At 46.6% G+C, this 21,273-nt stretch overlaps 3 protein-coding genes across 3 annotated transcripts in view; all 3 read left to right on the top strand.

Moving 5' to 3' along the window:
• The first annotated feature begins 14,580 nt into the window (after positions 1-14,580).
• On the top strand, positions 14,581-15,564 carry LOC107293849 (vomeronasal type-1 receptor 1). Its single transcript, XM_029285475.1, has one exon. It carries the CDS (start codon positions 14,581-14,583, stop codon positions 15,562-15,564), a length of 984 nt encoding a protein of 327 aa, XP_029141308.1.
• A 1,093-nt stretch (positions 15,565-16,657) lies between these two features.
• LOC114923058 (vomeronasal type-1 receptor 1-like) lies at positions 16,658-17,608 on the top strand. Its single transcript, XM_029285474.1, has one exon. It carries the CDS (start codon positions 16,658-16,660, stop codon positions 17,606-17,608), a length of 951 nt encoding a protein of 316 aa, XP_029141307.1.
• A 490-nt stretch (positions 17,609-18,098) lies between these two features.
• DDRGK1 (DDRGK domain containing 1) overlaps positions 18,099-21,273 on the top strand; it is a 21,758-nt gene continuing 18,583 nt past the window's right edge. The window contains exon 1 of the mRNA XM_029285473.1: positions 18,099-18,174. Within this exon, the coding sequence (XP_029141306.1) occupies positions 18,099-18,174 (76 nt within the window). The remainder of the gene's footprint in view (positions 18,175-21,273) is intronic.

Raw genomic sequence — 21,273 nt, 5'->3', positions numbered from 1 at the left:
CTGGGAGTTGAAGTCCACGAGTAAAGCCAAGGTTGCCTACCCCTGTGCTAGTGGCTACCATCTGCTTTACCCTCCAGTCCAACAGAGAGCAAACCCTCCCTTCCCTTCTAGCCCTGATGATGTTACCTAGTTTGGTAATGAAACGTCTGCAAGAAAACCACCCAGCTCAGAGAGCACCCAGGACGCCCACAATTACCGTAGATTCTTCTCCAGGTCAGTCCACAAAAGCTACTCATTCGTACCAACGCTTATCATCGCATGAATAATGCTTAATGTCGTGGTGGGAAAACGAAGGTCCCAATGAAAGTGACGTTCGTTATTGACCCAATTTCCAAAGGTTTTTTTTTACGATCGCCTAGTGGTGACTTTTCCTCCCCAGAGGTGACCAAGTAGGGGGTTCTCTACAGCTGCTTTGGTGCTTTCTGCAAATGTGACGGGGATGTTGAATGAGGAGCTTTGGGTCCTGCTTTGGGTCCTGAAGGAATGGAGATATCAAGTCCCCAAAACTTTATTCTTTTACCTTGCATCTATATTCTACTTTTGGGGGCTGCCATTCTGCTGGGGGGGGAGGGGGAGTTTTGCATTAGCTTGGGATCACTTTCGCTTTCTACTTTCCCTCTCCCGCCTCCATCCCTTTGAGCAAGGAAGGTGTCTCCCTTACCAGGGCGACGGTTACGGAGAAACAAAAGCTGGAGAAGACCTTGAGATGCGCGCCAACTGCGCCAGTTACCCGCGCATCGTTGCCACCTGTGGATTGGCTGGATTTCAAATGGACATCATGACTCTGAGTGGGAGGAGGAATATGGCTAGTTTAACTATACCTTTGAAGCGGGATTTTCCGCAGACCTTGCCTTGACTTCCTTACTGTCACTGACCCCTAATAAAAGTGTCCTTTTGAGACGATGCCTGTGTCGAAGGAAAAATCTTCATCCTGGTTCAGTCCAAGCCGGGAATAAGCAACATGGCGACTGCTTTAGGAAGAAGACTGCAGTTTATTGAAGAGGAGAGCCAGACAGAAAGATGGCTCTGGAAGAAAAGAGAGAGAGAGAGCGCATGTAGGGAGTGGGTTTTTATACCCTCTGGGGCTCTTGAAGTTGTTTCCTGTTCCTTTGTATTTCCCGTGTCATGTATTTTGACCTGTGCCCCCTTGGCATTTGTGGGTTAATCCTATTATGTCCTGTCTTAGAGTTTGGGTGGGGTATGTAGATTTTAATTTGTCCAAAATGGTATAGGGTTTCCTGCCTGAGCAAGGGGCTGGACTAGATGACCTCCAAGGTCCCTTCCAACTTTATTTATTATTATTATTATTATTATTATTATTATTATTATTATTATTATTATTATTATTATTATTATTATTATTATTATGGATCATCGCACAGTCAGCCAGATGTTCAGACTGGATCTGGCATTTTTGTCTACCTATCGAGTCCTTCCCAAGGACCTGGGATAGGCAGATGTGGATAATAATAATAATAATAATAATAATAATAATAATAATAATAATAGTAGTAGTAAAGTTGGAAGGGACCTTGAAGGTCATCTAGTCCAACCCCCTGCTCAGGCAGGAAACCCTATACCATTTCGGACAAATGGCTGTCCAGTCTCTTCTTAAAAACTTCCAGTGTTGGAGCATTCACCGCTTCTGGAGGCAGGTAGTTTCCACTGGTTAATTGTTCTCACTGATGTTTGATGGTATTACAGATCTCGTCGCAGGATGGAAGCAGTTCCTAGTAAGGCCACCTTTTGCAATTGACTAATGGCGAATTTGTCAATGCCGATGATGGTGTTCAAGTGGTGCTCCAGTTGTTTTGGGATTGCACCCAAGACGTCTGTTACTATTGGTCCTACCCTTGCTTGCCTTTGCCACAGTCTTTCTATTTCTCTTTGTAGGTCTTTGTATTTTGTTATCTTCTCCAGTTCTTTCTCGTCTATTCTGCTGTCTCCAGGCACTGCCACGTCCACTATCCAGATTTTTTTGTCTTTCTTATCGACAATTGTTAAGTCCGGGGTGTTATGTTGCAGGTGCTTGTCTGTTTATTATTATTCTGTTATTGTTTTTATTATTATTATTATTATTATTATTATTATTATTATTATTATTATTAATTATTATTATTATTATTATTATTCTTTGTCTTCCTAATCTTCTAGCTTCAACCTTCCTGAATGTTTACATCTGCATTTCTGCAGAGCTGGTTTCTGCTTGGGGGAGGGAGATTTGGGGTTATTAAGAAAAACTGGGCATGCTTCTCTGCCTCTTTAAGATCCTTTGAGGAAATATATTTTTCTGCCCTTTTAATATTTCCTTCTATGGGGGGGCTGACTTCTCACACCTGTTTCAAGAGTTCTGCTTTCTTGGGTGGTTAGTTGAGGTGGGTCCTTACAAGAGAACTAAGAATATTAGGGAGAACAGAGGTGTCCAGTTTTCGCCTCCATTAAACCCCTAATAAAGAATCTAGAACAGTGATGGCGAACCTTTTAGAGACCGAGTGCCCAAACCGCAACCCAAAACCCACTTATTTATTTGCAAAGTGCCAGGGCCGCATCAACATTGTGGTGCCTTCAGAGGGGGGGCAGGGAGGCGCCTCTGAAGGCCGCCTCTGCCACGCAAAAACCAGGGGTGCAAAAATGGGCCACCGTGTTGCAAGGCGCAAAAATGGCTGCCGCCGTGCCACAGGATGCAGATGCAAGGCGCTGTACCACGCAAGAACGGGGCAGGGCTAATGAGTGTCACGCAGGCACTAGCCCCGCCCCATTTGCAGCGTGTGCGTGCTCGCAGCCCCGTGCGCGCATGCACGCATGTAAAATGCTTCCCCCTCCCTTTTCTTCCAGTCCACCAATTGACAATGGTTGGTGAGGCTCCTGCCCTGGGCGGCGGTGGCAGCCTGACGGACCTGCTGCTGGCGGTGGTGGCGCGGGTGCCAACAGAGAGGGCTCTGAGTGCCGCCTCTGGCATGCGTGCCATAGGTTCGCCACCACTGATCTAGAAGATTGCATTCAAGGCAAATTATATTTATCACCACCAGTGCAAAGCCCGACACAACAATACGCGATACAGGTAGCCCTCAACTCATCACTGTTCATTTAGCGACCGTTCGAAGTTGCAACGGCATTTTTTTTTAAAAAAAGCAATTTACGATCAGTCCTCGTACTTACGACCGTGGCAGCCTCCCCAGCATCATGCGCTCCAAATTCTGGCCCTTGGCAACTGAGATGGAATTGTGACGGTTGCAGCATCAAGAGGTCACCTGATCTTCGTTTGTGACTTTCCCAGCCAGCTTCCCACAAGCAAAGTCATCGGAGAAAGTTGGGTTCGCTTACATGACTGCATGGATTCGCTTAACGACCGTGGCAAAAAAAAAAGATTGTAAAATGGAGCACGGCTCGCTAAACCTTGCTTAGCCACAGAAATTCTGGTGTCAGTTGTTTATCAGGCATCGAGGACTACGGGTGTTGTATCATCACTGCTGTCAGCAACGACATCAACATTCAGGCAGCTTTCCCCTTTCAGATCAATTATCTGATTCTTTTGCAAACGGAGAAAAAAGCCATCACTTGCAAGGTCACCAAAGGAGGTTACCTCTTCAATTGGGAGATGGAGCATTGCTGTGTGTGTGTGTGTGTGTGTGTGTGTGTTACATTTTGTATTCTTTCCTTTAAGAAACAGAAATGAAAATAGGGCCTGCTTGTCTAAAAATTAAGCATGAAACCTCATGTAGTCTAAGAAATATGCCGTCAATAAAAAGGCTGTTGGTTTACTAATAGGTTTTTTTTTAACTAATAAGGGAGGGAGGGAGGGAGGGAGGAGGAGGAGGACTGTGGGGTCCTTGATGCTCTCTGAACTTGGTAGTTTTCTTGTAGACGTTTCATGACCCAACTAGGTAACATCATCATTGCCAGAAGGGAGTGGGGTTTGCGGAGAGGAGGAGGAGGAGGAGGAGGACTGTGGGGGTCCTGGGTGCTCTCTGAGCTGGGTGATTTACTTGTAGACGTTTCATGACCCAACTAGGCAACATCATCAGTGCCAGAAAGGAGTGGGGTTTGCGGAGAGGAGGAGGAGGACGACTGTGGGTCCTTGATGCTCTCTGAACTTGGTAGTTTTCTTGTAGACGTTTCATGACCCAACTAGGTAACATCATCAGTGCCAGAAAGGAGTGGGGTTTGCGGAGAGGAGGAGGAGGAGGAAGAGGAAGAGGAAGAGGAAGAGGAAGAGGAGGAGGAGGACGACGATGACTGTAGGGGTCCTTGGTGCTCTCTGAGCTGGGTGGTTTTCTTGTAGACGTTTCATGACCCAACTAGGTAACATCATCAGTGCCAGAAAGGAGTGGGGTTTGCGGAGAAGAGGAGGAGGAGGAGAAGCAGGAGGAGGAGAAGGAGGAAGAGGAATTCTCACATACCTAAAGGTAATTCAAGGAAGACATGTTCCTTTAAGCCTCACACACACACACACAATCACACAGACACAGTCCCTTAAAAACAATTACCGACATTTGTTTGTTGAGCTAAATAAAGTATCAACTGTTTCCCAGAAGGACCTGGATTTCCAGGTGAACAACAATTGTCTTTCTGCCTCACTGGACCTGAATGTCAGGCTGGAACTCAGCAATGTCAAATGAAGAAACATTTTGAGGACTGTGCAGCTGCCAATCGGAGCCAGGGCTCTCCACAAAATAGACCAGGAGAGAGTAGAAGTAGGAGACAAAGAATTGGGGAAGACAAGAAAAGGGTCAGGATGTCAAAATCAAAGTTGACTGTTGATGGCATAAATTGGCTGGGGTGATCCCGGTGGATAATAATAATAATAATAATAATAATAATAATAATAATAATAATAATAATAATAATAATAATAATAATAATAATAATAATAATAATAAAGTGCCAATAGTAATAGGCACCTTGGGTGCAAACCCAAAACAACTAGAGCACCACTTGGACATCATCTCTATGAGTTCATGGTGACCTAACCCTAACCCTAAGTGGAATTTTCCTCCAATGGGATTTTCCCATGTATTTTACCAGGAAACATAGATAGGGCAGGCTAGAAAAGTCAGTGCCCCCCTAACCATACCCAAGCACTCCGGGTTTGTTGGCGATGTCCATTTTGCTCTCCGGGTTCATGGTGACTTAACCCTAACCCTAGATGGAATTTTCCTCCAGTGGGATTTCCCCATGTATTTTACCAGGAAACATAGACAGGGCAGCCTAGAAAAGTCAGTGCCCTCCTAACCATAACCAAGCACTCCGAATTTGTTGGCGATATCCATTTTGCTCTATGAGTTCATGGAGACCTAACCCTAACCCTAATAGGGCTTCCTGGGTGAGCAGGGGGTTTGGACTAGAAGACCTCCAAGGTCCCCTGATATTGTAGATAGTGTAAGATAAACCACCATTTAATATAGACCACTGTTTACTGTGTTTACTCCTGGGTTATCTCGCACAATAAGACTGTGCACGCTCTGACATACCGCCATATCCCCTATCCAGACTTTTTTTTTTCTCCTTAACAACGATTGTTAATTCTGCTTGTCTCTTAGGCTAGGATTGCCCAGATTAGGCCCCTCTGTCTTTTTCAGCCCTATTTCCCAATGCAGGCTTAAATAATTTCAGGAAAAGGTCACATTAATTAAATAAATGCCCCCTCCCCAGGAATGGAAAAGTGGGGTCTGCGCTCCGACAAGGGGAACAATCCAGCTGAGATAACTGTTATGGGTAAGAAGTGTGAAATTGGATCATTACATTCAGAGTTAAAATGGTGCATTTTAGTTGGCGAGGAAAGAGAAGGATGATTGGAGAGAGAGAGAGAGAGAGAGAAATACAAGGAGAAGGAGGAGGAGAAGAAGGAAAAATAGAGAAAGGAAGGGAAGGAGAAATAGGAGAAGGAGAATGGAGGAGGAGGAGGAGGAGGAGGAGGAGGAGGAGGAAGAAAAAAGAGAAGGAGAAAGGAGAAAGAAAGGGAGGGAGGGAGAGAGAGAGAGAATGTTAGTTCAATAACATAGAATAACAGAGCTGGAAGGGACCTTGAAGGTCTTCTAGTCCTACCCCCTGCTCAAGCAGGACACCTTATAACATTCCAGACAAATGGCTGTCCAGTCTCTTCTGAAAAACCTCCAGTGATCGAGCACCCACAAGTTCTGGTGGCAAGCAGTTCCACTGGTTATTTGTCCTGACTGTCAGGAAATTCCTCCTTAGTTCCAGGTTGCTTCTCTCCTTGATTAGTTTCCATCTGTTGTTTCTTGTCCTGCCTTCTGGTGCTTTGGAACATGTTGACCCCCGTGGCAGACCCTCAAATATTGGAAGACTGTTATCATGTCACCCTGGGTCCTTCTTTTCATTAAACCAGACATACCTAATTCCTCCAAAACTATCAATCGTTTTTAACTTTTCCTTTCTCCTTTAAACCGGCAGTAAGATTTAACTGACACTTGGCAAGCCAAACCAAGGTCAAGTTGTGAATGCGAGTTTTCTGGGTTTTTTTGTGGGGGGTTATTGTTTTTTTGTGGGGTCTAATCTCTTGTTTCTTCCTCAGAGCTTCCACTGAGTGGTAAATATGGACAGGGAAGGAAGCTTTGAAGAGGTGGAAAAATGCCAGCCACTCTTCCCTCTTTCCATCTCCTGCAATACAATTCCGATTTCTTAGAGAAAGTGCAGAGGAATTCTCAAGCCACCCGGGAATAAAGCGGACAACCGGAAGGAACATTTTAAGGAACCGCAAGGCTGATTTGATTAGAGCATTAGCCCTGACGTTTAAATCTCAGAATGAGGCGGAATATAGCCAAAGGACTGCTTACCTCACGTCAACCCGGAAATTAAGACTATGATGCCAAATAGGCGGGAAAAATTACATACAGTTAACCCTCAATTAACAACTACACATTTAGTGACCGTTCGGAGGTACAACAGCGCTGAAAAAAGTGACTTATGACCGGTTTTCCCACTTAATGTTGCAGCATCCCCATGGGATCAAAGTTCACAGGACATTCAAACGGCAACCGGTTCCTATTTATGACGGTCGCGGTGTCCCGGGGGGGTGGTCACGTGATTCCCTTTTGCGACCTTCTGACAAGCGAAGTCAATGTGGAAAGCCAGATTGGCTTAACGACCGTGTGGCTAACTTAACCGCTGCAACGATACACTTTTTTTTAAAACTGTGGCAAGGAAAGTCGTAAAACGGGGCGAAAATTCACTTAACAGCTGTGTTGGGTTTAGCAATGGGAATTGTGGGCTGAGTTGTGCTTCTAATTTGCCACAGGCCGACGAAAGGAATGATCTGCTTCCTGTCCAGAGTACTGAAGGTTGATTTTGAAGGTTGATTTTGAACTGCTCTCCTGTCGTGGTATTGATTTGAATAGAATAGAACGGGGGCCTTCAAACTTGGCCCTTTGATGACTTGTGGACTTCAACTCCCAGAATTCCTCAGCCAGCGTGCCTGGCTGAGGAATTCTGGGAGTTGAAGTCCACAAGTCATAAAAGAGCCAAGAGTTTGAAGACCCCTATCTTAAAGCATCCTGGCTGAGGAATTCTGGGAGTTGTAGTCCACAAGTCATAAAAGGGCCAAGTCTGAAGACCCCTGGTATAGACTTTCAGAGGAGTGGACTTCAACTCCCAGAATTCCTCAGCCTGCGTGCCTGGGAGTTGAAGTCCACAACTATCTCTTTCTCAGCAACAAAACCTGGCTGAGTGACTTTGGGCCAATCACCAGGTGATGGTGAGTTCTAGTCCTGCCTTAGGCCTGAAAGCCAGCTGGGTGACTTTGGGCCAATCACCAGTTGACGGTGAGTTGTAGTCCCGCCTTAGCCATGAAAGCCGGTCGGGTAACTTTGGGCCAATCATCAGGTGACGGTGAGTTCTAGTCCTGCCTTAGGTCTGAAAGTTAGCAGGGTAACTTGAGGCCAGTCCCTCTTTCCCAACCCAACCCACCTCACAGGATTGTTTTTCTGGGAAAAATAGGAAGACGAAGGCGTATTAGGTATGTTCGCCCCCTTAAGTAATTTATAAACAATAAGAAAGGCAGGATACAGATAAATAGATTAAGAACAAACAAAATAAAACCATTATTATTTTTTTCAAGAGCAACGGACCGCTTGCAAACCCTACTTCCAGCCTCTTCTTCCGAGTCTGCAGTTCTCTTTCTACCTTGAGCAGCTAGAAAGCCGATCTCTTTCCCGGCGTTGGAAACCACGCTGCTTTTCAAGCTGTGTGGGAAAGATGCAAAATGCTCCATTTTTTTTAGCGTGAGATCAGGCTGATTCCTCTCGGTTTCCCGCCGCGCGAGATATTCTAACTCGCACATTTAGCACATTAAAAAAATAGCCACAGGGCTCTGGTGGGTGGGTGGGTGGCAGGTTTAACGGTTTGCAACAACGGCGGATTAATTTGAAGATTAAATTGAGCGTCTGCTCTATTTCGGCCGGTTAGAATAGATCAAAGCATCCCGTCGCATCCCTCTTTTCGTTTATTCCAGGCTCAACTGAAGAGAAAAACTCACGACACTGGAAGCTTTTAAGAAGAGACTGGACAGCCGTTTGTCTGAAATGGTAGAGGGTTTCCTGCCTCAGCAGGGGGTTGGACTAGATGACCTCCAAGGTCCCTTCCAACTTTATTATTATTATATTATAGATCAGTGGTGGCGAACCTATGGCACGGGTGCCAGAGGCGGCACGCAGAGCCCTCTCTGTGGGCACGCGCGCCATCGCCCCAGTCCTAGGCCTTCAGCTGGGTTTTATAAAACCTTTTCACTTTAGGCCTCCGCCGCTGTGTGCAAAAAAAAAAAAAAGGTTCAATCAGTCTATTTCAACTTCTCGTGGGAAAAAAGATCTTGCAAAGTTGGAATTGATTGATTGAACTTTTTAGTCCCGCCCAGTCTGCCGTGACCACCGAAGCCACGCCCACCCATTAGGCCACACCCAGCCAATGGGCCACACCCACCCGGCACTCGACGATGCATAAGTGGGTTTTGGGTTGCAGTTTGGGCACTCTGTCTCTAAGAGGTTCGCCATCACTGTTATAGATTATTACATGTAATCCTCGACTTATGACTCCGTTTGAGCCCCCAAATGGATCTTGCTAGGTCAGCTTCGCCCCATTTTACCACCTTTCTGGCCCCAGTTGTTAAGTGAATCATTGCAGATGTTAAGATAATAGTACGGAGTCATTAAACGAAGCCGGCTTCCCGGCCCCCATTGACTCTGCATGCCGGAAGGTCGCAAAAGGGGGGGAAAATCATGTGACCCCAGGACGCTGCCACCATCGTAAATAGGAACGAATTGCCAAGCGGACGAATTTGGATCACGTGACCACGGGGAGGCTGTGACGGTTGTTAGACTTGAAAAACCGTCATCAGTCACTTTTTTCCCGTGCCGTTGTAACTTCGAATGGGCACTAAAGGAATGGTTGTAAACCGAGGATAGTGTGATTTATCTGTGCCACTGACATATGGTTTTTTGAGTTTTTTTTAAATTGTGTAGACCAGCTGAAAGAGAACTCTCTGCCCAGAAATACAAGGAAGAAAATGAGAAAATATTTTGTTCCGGAGAAATTAAACTGATTCACAGAAAGGAGTCATGCTGGAGAAAACCTCCTGGTTGAACATCCAGATTCAGCCACAGTTTCGTTCCATACAGCATTAACCTTGTGAACTCTCAAGCTTCCTCCTTCCGTTACGTATTCAAGATGGACAGTGAACAATATTTATATGTTACTTATATGTGAGGGTGTAGGTCTATACATATGTTGTATATGTTGTTGTTGTTGTTAGTTGCGAAGTCGTGTCCGACCCATCGCGACCCCATGGACCACGTTCCTCCAGGCCTTCCTGTCCTCTACCATCTTCTGGAGTCCATTGAAGCTCAGGCCTACTGCTTCAGTGACTCCATCCAGCCACCTCCTTCTCTGTCGTCCCCTTCTTCTCTTGCCCTCCATCTTTCCCAGCATCAGGCTCTTCTCCAGGGAGTCCTTCCTTCTCATTAGGTGGCCAAAGTACTTGAGTTTCAACTTCAGGATCTGGCCTTCTAAAGAGCAGTCGGGGTTGATCTCCTTTAGGACTGACCGGTTGGATCTCCTTGCAGTCCAGGGGACTCGCAGGAGTCTTCTCCAGCACCAGAGTTCAAAGGCCTCAATTCTTTGGCGTTCAACCTTTCTTATGGTCCAACTTTCATGGCCATACATTGCAACTGGGAAAACCATGGCCTTGACTATGTGCACTTTTGTTGGCAGGGTGATGTCTCTGCTTTTGAGTATGCTGTCTAGATTTGCCATAGCTTTCCTCCCCAGGAGCAAGCATCTTTTAATTTCTTGGCCGCGGTCCCCGTCTGCGGTGATCTTGGAGCCCAGGAAGATAAAATCTGTCACTACCTCCATTTCTTCCCCATCTATTTGCCAATGTTGTATATAGTATGTTTTAAATGTGTGTTATGTAGGTGTACCCTTGGAGAGGAAGCAACTAAATTTCATTTTTAATGTGGGCCATTGTGCCCACAGGGAAAAATAATGACAATAAAGGTTATCTAATCTAATCTAAAACAAAGCAATCGAAACCATCACGACGGCATCGCAATTTGAAAAAGCTCTCTCTTTCTCCCACCCACCCACCATCTGCCAAAACCTTCCGAAGCTTGATTGGAAAAAAAAAAAGCAAATTTATTTATTAGAAGTCAATCTGCTTCCGGACCATATGGGGGAGTTTTGTCTGATACAACATCCTCCAGATTTGTCATTATAACACTAGCCAATCAGTTGAGTATTGGGATCCATCCCAGCTAGGACTGGGAAGGGACTTTGGAGGTCATCTAGTCCAACCCCGTGCCCAAGGCAGGCGTCCTGATACCATCCTTGACAAACGGTTGTCCAATCATTTCTTGAAGATCTCCGGTGATGGAGCACCCAGAACTTCTGGTGGCAAGCTGTTACACTGGTTAATTGTCCTCACTGTTAGGAAGTTCCCTCTTAATTCCAGGTTGCTTTTCTCCTTGATTAGTTTCCGTCCGTCGCTTCTTCTCCTGCCTTCTGGTGCTTTGGGAAATAAGTTGACCCCCTTCTCTTCTTTGGGGCAGCCCCTCAAATATGGGAACACTGCTATCATGTCCTTCTTTTCATTAAACTAGACACACACACAGTTCCCGCCAGCGTTCGTCGTATGTTTTAGCCTTCCGTCATACAATTTAGCATGCATATAATACACGGAAGGACCATATCATATGAAAGGACATCATATTATATCTCAGACATAACGATAGTGGGCGATGGACACGAGGAACGGGAACAACAAACAGGAGCAGTATTTATAATTAGGTGATTTATAATAAATCAGCCAGTGAGTTTGGCTATCTGTCAGGTGCTTTAAAAAGAAATGTTTCATCTATAGAATGATAAGTAAGTAAATAAAATATTTCATGAGACTGAACCAATCAACAGGAAAATAAATAAATATTGTGGTTGACAATATGTAGACGCCTGTGCGCAATCACCAGCCATGCAAATTTGACTCAATTGAAGGGTGTTTTTGCTTCGGCTGGAAAAATAATAATAGAATAACGGAGTTGGACTAACAGACCTGGCTTTCATTCTTTAATTGCTTTAATTCCTAACAGAAAATTCTGAATACTGACCCGCCCCCCCTCCCAAGAATTAATCACTCTTTGAGGTTTCTTTTGTAGGCGTTCCCTCCCAAGATGAATCAAATCACATCCCGTGTTTTGTGTTCATCTGTTGGAAAAAAAAAAAGGACACACGTTCGCCTGGAGATATCCTTTAAAATATGTATTTTGAATGTGTTTTATTTTATTTTATTTTTTTTAAATTGTCTTTAAATGCCTTTGCTCCCAAACGATCCACTTTTACATAGAACAAGGCAGACTTGTTGCTGTAAATAATCGATCTCATTTATGATGACATATTCTTGTGAATAATAAACAAATACATGTGTAAATAAATATAACTTTCGGATTTGTAATGGATGGAAACTAATCAAGGAGAGAAGCAACCTGGAACTGAAGAGAAATTCCCTGACAGTGAGGACAACTAACCGGTGGAACAACCTGCCTCCAGAAGTTGTGAGTGCTCCAACACTGGAGGTTTTTAAGAAGAGACTGGACAGCCATTTTTCCAGAATGGTATAAAGTCTCCTGTTTGAGCAGGAGGGTGGACTAGATGACCTCCAGCCCTATGATTCGATGCTTAGAATAGAACACAACAGAATAGAATAACAGACTTGGAAGGGACTGTTGAAGGAAAAGTCTTCATCGTGGTTCAGTCCAAGCCGGGAATAAACAACATGGTGACTGCTTTAGAAAGAAGGTTGCAGTTTATTGAAGAGGAGAGCCAGATGGAAAGATGGCTCTGGAAGAAAAGGACCTTGGAGGTCATCTAGTCCAACCCCTTTCTCAGGCAGAAAACCCTATACCATTTCAGACAAATGGTTGTCCAATCTCTTCTTAAAAATTTCCAGTGTTGGAGCATTCACAACTTCTGGAGGCAGGTCGTTCCACTGTCAGGGAATTCTTTGTTCTAAGTTGCTTCTCTCCTTGATTGATGTTCTATGACAGGGCTCTTCAAATTTGGCCCTTTGATGACTTGTTGGACTTCAACTCCCAGAATTCCTCAGCCAGGCATGCTGGCTGAGGAATTCTGGGAGTAGAGGTCCACTCCTCTTAAAGTCTATATCAGGGGTCTTCAAACTTGGCCCTTTTATGACTCGTGGACTTCAACTCCCAGAATTCCTGAGCCAGCATGGCTCAGCTTGGAAACCTCTCCCTTTCCCCTCAGCGTGGCTGGCTCAGGAATTCTGGGAGTTGAAGTCCACAAGTCATAAAAGGGCCAAGTTTGAAGACCCCCTGTTCTATGAGCTGTGTTATTCTGGCTCCTTGCAACCAACAGCTGCATTTGTTCAACAAAAAAGTTGCAAAACCAAGCTCCTTCACTTGGCAAGCTGCTTTACAACCATCACAACTTAACTACCACAATTGTCAGGCTCAATTATGACCATCAATTGAGGCCTACCTGACACACACACACACACAGACAAATATGTCCGTGTATGTAAAACCTAGCAATTGCCACTAGATGGCACCAGAATCAAAGACTGTAAAGGACATCACCGTATCATTGCAATCTTTCATTTAGAGTAGGGGTCCCCAACCTACGGGGCCACAGCCCACTACCGGGCCGTGGCCTACTGGCCACCGGGCCACAGAACAGGCTGGCTAGAGTGTGCATGTGTGCGCGCACAATCACCCCCACTCGCGCTAGTGCCGCGGCGAAAACGGGGCATCGCACGGCGAAAACATGGGATGCTAGCGCCCGCACGGCGAAAACAAGGCAGGGCTAGCGAGTGTCATGCGGGCGCTAGCGTCGCCCTGCTTGTGTCGTGCGTGTGCTCGTGGCCCTGTGCGTGTGCTCGTGGCCGAAAAAGGTTGGGGACTTCTGATTTAGAGAGCCACAGTTAGGGCTGGCTTTAAGCTGAGCTTTTCAGTCTGCGAAGCGAGGGGTGCACCTGTCTCCTATTATGGGATGCTGCTGTATAGGTAGACGTCACCCCCCTCGCTTTGTTTAGTGACCATTTGAAGTGACAACGGTGCTGAAAAAAGTGACCTAGGACCATTTTTCACACTTATGACCGTTGCACCCTCCCCGTGGTCACGTGATCAAAAGTAGGGTGCTTGGCAACCGATTCATACTTATGACCGTTGCTGTGTCCCAAGGTCATGTGATCCGCTTTTGTAAATTTCTGACAAGTAAAATCAATGGGGGAAGCCAGATTCACTTAACAACCGTGTTCCTAGCTTTGCAACTGCAGTGATTCACTTAACATGACGGTGGCAAGGAAGGTCCTAAAATGGGGCAAAATTCACTTAACCGCGGTCTTGCTTAGCGACAGATCTTTGGAGCTCGATTGCGGTCATAACTTGAGGACTACCTGGAACTAGCTTTTCAAGCCAGCTGGGAAGGGAGTGGAGGAGGGAAGCACATGGGCAGGCTGCCATCCAACAGGCAGAGTTCCTTCGCCTTCGTCCTTTTCTGTTCTTTTTCAGAAGCAGGTTCTAAAACCAAACACCCGCTCACCAAATGGGTGTTTTTTAAAAATTGTTTTAATTAAACACTAGTCTCATTTTGTATGGCTGCTTGGGACTCAAATTGAGGTCGTACATTGAGGACTATCTGTATGGAGGTAAAGTCTGTGGGATCGTAGGATTCTGGGGAAAAAAAATCAGAATGGAGAAGATTGACGGGTGATGGGTGGAAGAGGCCATTCTGCTCCTCTTGGTCCTCTCCCTCCCCTTCCCCAGTATCCCTTTGCACACTTCCAATCGGTCTCTGGCCAATCAGTTGCGTTCCTCGGGCTTTTCAACAAACCGAGATAACAGCCGCTTAGACAAACAGCTATTTGTGTCTGCCAGTAACTCAGCAAAGGTGGGGTGGATAGACAGGCAGAGCTTATTTAAAAATTGATCTCCGGAGCTGAACGGAGAAAACCCTCCTGGACAGGTGAAGTGAGAAGAAAAGGAGACGTATCTAAGCTCTCACAATCTCTGGAGCCAAAGGAGGAGAACATCTGGACAGGGCAAACGCAGATGGACCACCATGGCCTCCAACTTCATGTTCATCACGTCCATCCTGATCTACGTCTCTTCCTTCGTTGGCATGATCGGCAACCTCATCGTCCTCTTCGCCTTCCTGGCCCACGCCATCCGCCACAAAGCCCTCCAACCTCTGGACCGCATCATTGTCAACATGGGCTTGGTGAACTTCTTCCTCTGCTGCTACAAAGCCATTCCCGGGATGCTGGTCTTCAGCAGCACCAGGGTCTTTGGGGAGGAGGGTTGCAGGGTCCTCCTCTACAGCTACCACACCCTCAGGCTGATCAGCATCTGGTCGGTGGAGAACCTGAGCTTCCTCCACCTCATCAAGATCCGAAGGCCCAACTGTCGATGGACGATGTTCATCCACAGGCATCAGGCACGTTACGTCAACGGCACCATCGTCGGGTGTTGGGTGGTCAGTGTCCTCATGCATATCCCTTATTTGCAGTACGATAAGACCAGACTTCAACGAAATAAGACAATTGCCTTCTTGGCCAGTTCGACTTGCTTGAGATCCACAGACAGCTTCTACATTAAATTTAGCACGTACGCCTCCATCAGCCTGGACACGGTCCTCATCCTGCTGGTCGTCACCCTCAACGGTTTCATCATAGATCTTCTCTGGAAGAATCACAGGAGGATCAACGCTTCGTCCTCCATCGCAGGAAGTGGGTGGAATAAACATACGGCCCAGGCCACCAAAATCCTGCTTTCCTTGCTGTCTATTTACGTGGTTTGCTGGATCTCGAACGACGTGGTCTGGCTCATGATCGTCTTGGGGTACCAGAGGAACAACTTGGAGAACAGCTTTTTGAGTGCCTTGTACGGCATGATCTCCTCCATATATTATTCTGCTAGCTCGTACGTGGTGGTGTTTGGGTACAAGAAGGTACGTGAATATCTCGCCGAAACCTGCTTGTTCTTGAGATGTAGGAGGACCACAAGGGTTGGAGCTGTCTCCTTGGAGGGTACGCTGGCCAGATGACGGAGAAGCTCTCATCAAAGAGGACAGCTCAATACTGTCGATCATAATTTTGGCCCTGGGTGGAGAAAGCTACAACATAGAAGAAACTGGACGAGTTCTGAAGATGGTGTAGCCTCTAAACCTCGTTTCGACTTCTGGAACCATGTTCCTGGTGGTTGCATCTGGTGTCTACACGGACGACAAATTTCAGGAAGGAGAACGGTAGCCAGATAGACATGGTTGGGAAGGAGGAACTGCAGCTTTGGGCTCTGCGTTCAGCTCTCGAAAATTATGGGACCTCAACTTCCATTTGAAGAGATATCTCAGCTTGAAAAGGACAGCTTTCCAACCAGGTAGTTAATACGATGATGGGTTTTATAGAGGGAGAAACGGAGGCCCTGACAAGGGAGGCAGGGGTTTTAAAATGCCCACATGGAGGCTTATCTTCACATGCTCCATGGCTTTTTTGATCTACAGAAAAGGAGAAGGAAGGGGAAAGTAAGAACCAATGGGGACTCTGAGGAACTGGGAGGGAGGGACGGAGGGAGGGGATGCTGCAATGGTCATAAGTGTGAAAAACGGCCGTGGCTAAATGAAGTGTTGTAAGTCCAGGACTAACTGTAATCCCCTCTTTATTTTACAGTAGATTTCTTTTATTGGAATTTTTTGCAAAGTTTTAATGTCATTCCGTGTGCTCCCGTATAATGACCCGTACTCGATTAATCAAACATTTCTGGAAAAATCTCAGAATGGAGAAGATTGACGGGTGATGGGTGGAAGAGGCCATTCTGCTCCTCTTGGCCCTCTCCCTCCCCTTCCCCAGTATCCCTTTGCACACTTCCAATCTGTCTCTGGCCAATCAGTTGTGTCCCTCTGTCTTTTCAACAAACCGAGATAACAGCCGCTTAGACAAACAGCAGAGTAATTGTGGCTGCGAGTGGATAGACAGGCAGAGCTTATTAAAAGTTGATCTGTGGAGCTGAACGGAGAAAACTCTCCTGGATGGGTGAAGTGAGACAAAAAGGAGACGTATCTAAGCTCTCACAATTTCTGGAGTCAAAGGAGGAGAACATCTGGATAGGGTGGGTGTGAAGGCAAACGCAGATGGACCATCATGGCCTCCAACTTCATGTTCATCACGTCCATCCTGATCTACGTCTCTTCCTTCGTTGGCATGATCGGCAACCTCATCGTCCTCTTCGCTTTCCTGACCCACGCCATCCGCCACAAAGCCCTCCAACCCCTGGACCGCATCATTGTCAACATGGGCCTGGTGAACTTCTTCCTATGCTGCTACAAAGCCATTCCCGTGATGCTGGTCTTCAACAGCACCAGCGTCTTTGGGGAGGAGGGCTGCAGGGTCCTCCTCTACAGCTACCACACCCTCAGGCTGATCAGCATCTGGTCGGTGGAGAACCTGAGCTTCCTCCACCTCATCAAGATCCGAAGGCCCAACTGCCGATGGATGACCTTCATCCACAGGCATCAGGCACGCTACGTCAATGGCACCATCGTCGGGTGTTGGGTGGTCAGTGTCCTCCTGCCAATCCCTTATTTGCAGTACGAGAAGACTGGAGATCAAAAAAATAAGACAATTGCCTTCTTGGCTACTTCTACTTGCTTGAGATCTACAGAGAGCTTCGCCATGAAATTTAGCACGTACGCCTCCATCAGCCTGGACATGGTCCTCATCCTGCTGGTCGTCACCCTCAACGGTTTCATCATAGATCTTCTCTGGAAGCATCACAGGAGGATCAAAGCTTCGTCCTCCATCGCAGGAAGTGGGTGGAATAAACATACGGCCCAGGCCACCAAAATCCTGCTTTCCTTGCTCTCCATTTATGTGGTTTGCTGGATCTCGAACGACGTGGTCTGGCTCACAATCGCCTTGGGGTACCAAAGGAACAACATGGAGAACAGCTTTTTGAGCGCCTTGTACGGCATGATCTCCTCCATATATTACTCAGCCAGCTCTTACGTGGTGGTGTTTGGGTACAAAAAGGTGCGCGAATATCTCGCCGAAACGTGCTTGTTCTTGAGATGTAGGAGGACCAGAACAGTTTGAGATGTCTCCTTGCAGGATGCGTTGCCCAGATGACAGAGAAGCTCTCATCAAAGAGGACAGCTCAATACTGTCGATCATAATTTTGTCCATCAGAGTGGACGGCTCAATCCCGTTGTTCATAATTTTGGTCCTGGGTGGAGAAAGCTACAACTTAGAAGAAACTGGGCCAGTACTGGAGCTGGTGTGACCTCTAAATCTCAACATTTCAACTTCTGGAACCCCTGTTCCTGGTGGTTGCATCTGGTGTCTACACGGACGACAAATGTCAGGAAGGAGAACGGTAGCCAGACAGACATGGTTGGGAAGGAGGAACTGCAACGTTGGGCTCTGCGTTCAGCTCTCGAAAATTATGGCACCTCAACTTCCATTTGAAGAAACCTCTCAGCTCGAAAAGGACAACTTTCCAACCAGGTAGTTAATACGATGATGGATTTTATAGAGGGAGAAACGGAGGCCCTGACAAGGGAGGCAGGGGTTTTAAAATGCCCACATGGAGGCTTATCTTCACATGGACCAGCTCCATGGCTATTTTGATCCAGAGAAAAGGAGAAGGAAGGGGAAAGTAAGTAAGAGGGAGGGAGCGGCAGGTGGGCCACAGAGAAATCCTCGCACGGGGGCAGCGGCGTGAGCCTTGTCCCGGGGCAGCATCACTGCAGACTGCGGCGCGATCCTTGCACCTGGGCAACATTGCTGCGGGCCGCGGCACGGTCCTAGCGTTGGTGGTAGCATCGCTGCGAGCCTGGCATTGGTGGCACAAGCCTCACACAGACGCCGCCGTCGCTGAGAGCCTTTTGCGCATGCTCGCAGACCCGTTTGCATGGTGCGCATGCTCACAGCCTTTTTGTATGTGCGCCTGCACGTGTGTCCACATTCATGCTTGCGCATGCGCATGTAAGGCGCCTGCCCCTCCCTCTCCCACCGGGCCGCCAATCCAAAAAGGTTGGAGACCCCTGCTCTAGACTAGCCATACCCAGTTCCTGCTACTGTTCTTCATGTGTTTTAGCCTCCAGGCCTTTAATCCTCCCAGTTGCTCTTCTCTGTACTTTTTCCCAAGTCTCGCCATCTTTTTTATAACGTTGTGGCGACCAAAACGGGATGCTGTGTTCCAGGCGTGTGGTCTCACTAAGGTTATTATAAAGGGGTACTGATACTTCACGGGATCCGCAAGAGTGCTCACGACCGCAAGGGAGATATATCCTTCCATCCTCCACCCTTTGGTCAGAGCTGAAGAAGCTTCTTGGATGAGAAGCGAAATGTCTTCAACGGAAAAAAAAGCAAAGTCCAGCTGTCTTTCGAAAAAGAACTTTGGAGACAACGGAGACAACGAACAGACGAGGATCTACCCAACCTTATCTGCAAATTAACATTTGCCATCCTTCTTCCTGCGGGCTCCCAGTGGCGCAAAACGTCAGCGTCCCCTCATCAGTGGCTCTATTGTAACACCATCACTTCAGGAGAAAAGAATAACTGTCAGATAGTCGTCTATTCTCAAGAAAGGCTAATTAGCATCGGCAAACAAAAAACGTGTTTCTTTTCCTTTGTTTGAGCGCGGCCCAGAGCTGAAGGCAGAATCAATACGTGTGGGTGCGTGGCTGGGCCTGCGTGCATGCGTTTCCGTGTGCGAGAGCGAGCGAATGTTTATACAGTCTATCTCTCAGCAGAGTTGCTAATGGTTTTCCTGACACTTCCAGCAGAGCTTTGAAAAAAAATCTCATTACGGGGGGGTGGGGGTCCTCGGCTTATGGCCCCAAGCGAGCCCAAGGTTTGTTGCTACCGTTAAGTGGGTTTTGCCCCATTTTACGAATTTCTCTCGCCACGTTTGTTCAGTAAATCCCTGCAATTGTTAAGTTAGTCCCAGCGTTGTTTAAGTGGATCCGGCTTGAAGGTCGCAAAAGGGAATCAAGTGATCCCCCCCGCCCCGGGACAGTGCAACTGTCATAAATACGAGTCAGTTACCAAATGCCTGAATTTTGATCACGTGGCCACTAGGATGCTGCAATGGTCCTAAGTGTGAAAAATGGGCATAATTCCATTTTTTCCACTGCTGTTGTAAACTTGGTCATTAAACAAACAGTTATTAAGTTGAAGACTGCCTGTACGATGGTTGTATTCATCACTGACCACAGGGAGGCTATTTCTACCTAAGATTTTGTCTCCATTTTTCCTTCAGGGGAAATATTCTATCCTGCCTCTTTTAATATTCCCCAAAATATTTCATTCTCCGAGGGGACGGGGGCGCTGACCTCCTATATCTCAATTGTGGTCGTAAGTTGTAACGCAAAGTTAGACGGTGCCTTTTCAGAGAGCAGAGGAGATCTTGAAGCTTCCAGCATGTTGCTGAAACAAAATTAACACCCAGAATCAGAATAGAGCTGGAAGGGACTTTGGAGGTCTTCTAGTCCAGCCCCCTGCTCAAGCAGGAGACCCTATACCATTTCAGACAAGCGGCTGTCCATTCTTTTCTTAAAAGCCTCTAGTGATGAAGCACCTGCAACTTCTGGTGGCAAGCAGTTCCACTGGTTAATTGTCCTCTCTGTTAGGAAGTTTCTCCTTAATTCCAGGTTGGATCTCTCTGCAAGTGGATAAAAGCCCTTAGTCACCCAACCGATTTGATCCCCACGGGTCTTTGGGATTAAAAAAAAACAACAGGAATCCATCAATCAGGAGCCAAGGTAACCCCATCTGGCATTATTGCCAAAGCAGAATAAACAGACTGAAATCCAGAAATGCAGTTTCATCTCCAGTCAGTCTCAGCTTGGGAAAGAACTATAAAATTGTAAGTGTTTCTCAAACTTCAGCAGCTATAAGATGTGTGGACTTCAACTCCCAGAATCCCCCAGCCATAGGCTGACTTAAACAGAGTGGAAAAATCCTCCAGTTCCTTTTAGTTGATCATCATAGCTGGTCACCACCATCTGGTGGAAAGGGAAAATTTTGCTGAGGGCACCGTAGAATAAAACTTAACCCTAGCTTGAGCATTGTTAGGCTATACTTAACAATACAAGAGTATCTTTCCATACTGGGACAGAAGACAAATAGCCGGCACTCTCATCTGGTCCACTGTCAGTTGTTAACTTGTCATCTGCACAAAGTCAAAGAGTGGATGTTTGCACTTCACAAAGGCTAAATTTTGCAAACCTAGCCGCCTCTCCATCCCATGGTAAGTAGAGGGACTAGTGGCTGTTCGGCAGGTGGTGTCTGGCGGGAAGAGAAGGAAAGAATGTCAGAAGAAGAAAAAAGAAATGGAAGAGATGGAGGGAGGGAGGGATGGGGAAAGAAGGAAGAAAGAAGAGAGGGAGGGAGGGAGGAAGGAGAGAGAAAGGGAGAGGATAGAAGGAAGAAGGGAGGGAAGGAAGGAAAGAAGGAACGAAAGAGGGAGAGAGGGAGGAAGAAGAGAAGAGGAAGAGAAGGAAGGGATATATGATGATGGATGGATAGAAGGGAAGAGAGGGGAGGTATATGATGGATGGATGATGGATGGATAAGTAGAAAAGGAAGGAAAGAAGGAAGGGGATATATGATGATGGTTGGATAGAAAGGAAGAGAGGGGAGGTATATGACGGATGGATGGATGGATGGATGGATAAGTAGAAAGGGGATATATGATGATGGATGGATAGAAGGGAAAAGGGGAGGTATATGATGGATGGATGGATAAGTAGAAA

Source organism: Protobothrops mucrosquamatus, unplaced genomic scaffold (genome assembly GCF_001527695.2).
Source record: "Protobothrops mucrosquamatus isolate PMUCROS unplaced genomic scaffold, P.Mucros_1.0 scaffold1752, whole genome shotgun sequence".
NCBI classification, from domain to species: domain Eukaryota; kingdom Metazoa; phylum Chordata; class Lepidosauria; order Squamata; family Viperidae; genus Protobothrops; species Protobothrops mucrosquamatus.
The sequence above is the reverse complement of the archived record's forward strand: the minus strand, read 5'-3'. Positions and strand labels throughout refer to the sequence as shown.

Bases quoted from the DNA above. Each gene is read 5' to 3' on its own strand.
- LOC107293849 (XM_029285475.1), top strand. From the start codon at position 14,581: ATGGCCTCCAACTTCATGTTCATCACGTCCATCCTGATCTACGTCTCT.
- LOC114923058 (XM_029285474.1), top strand. From the start codon at position 16,658: ATGGCCTCCAACTTCATGTTCATCACGTCCATCCTGATCTACGTCTCT.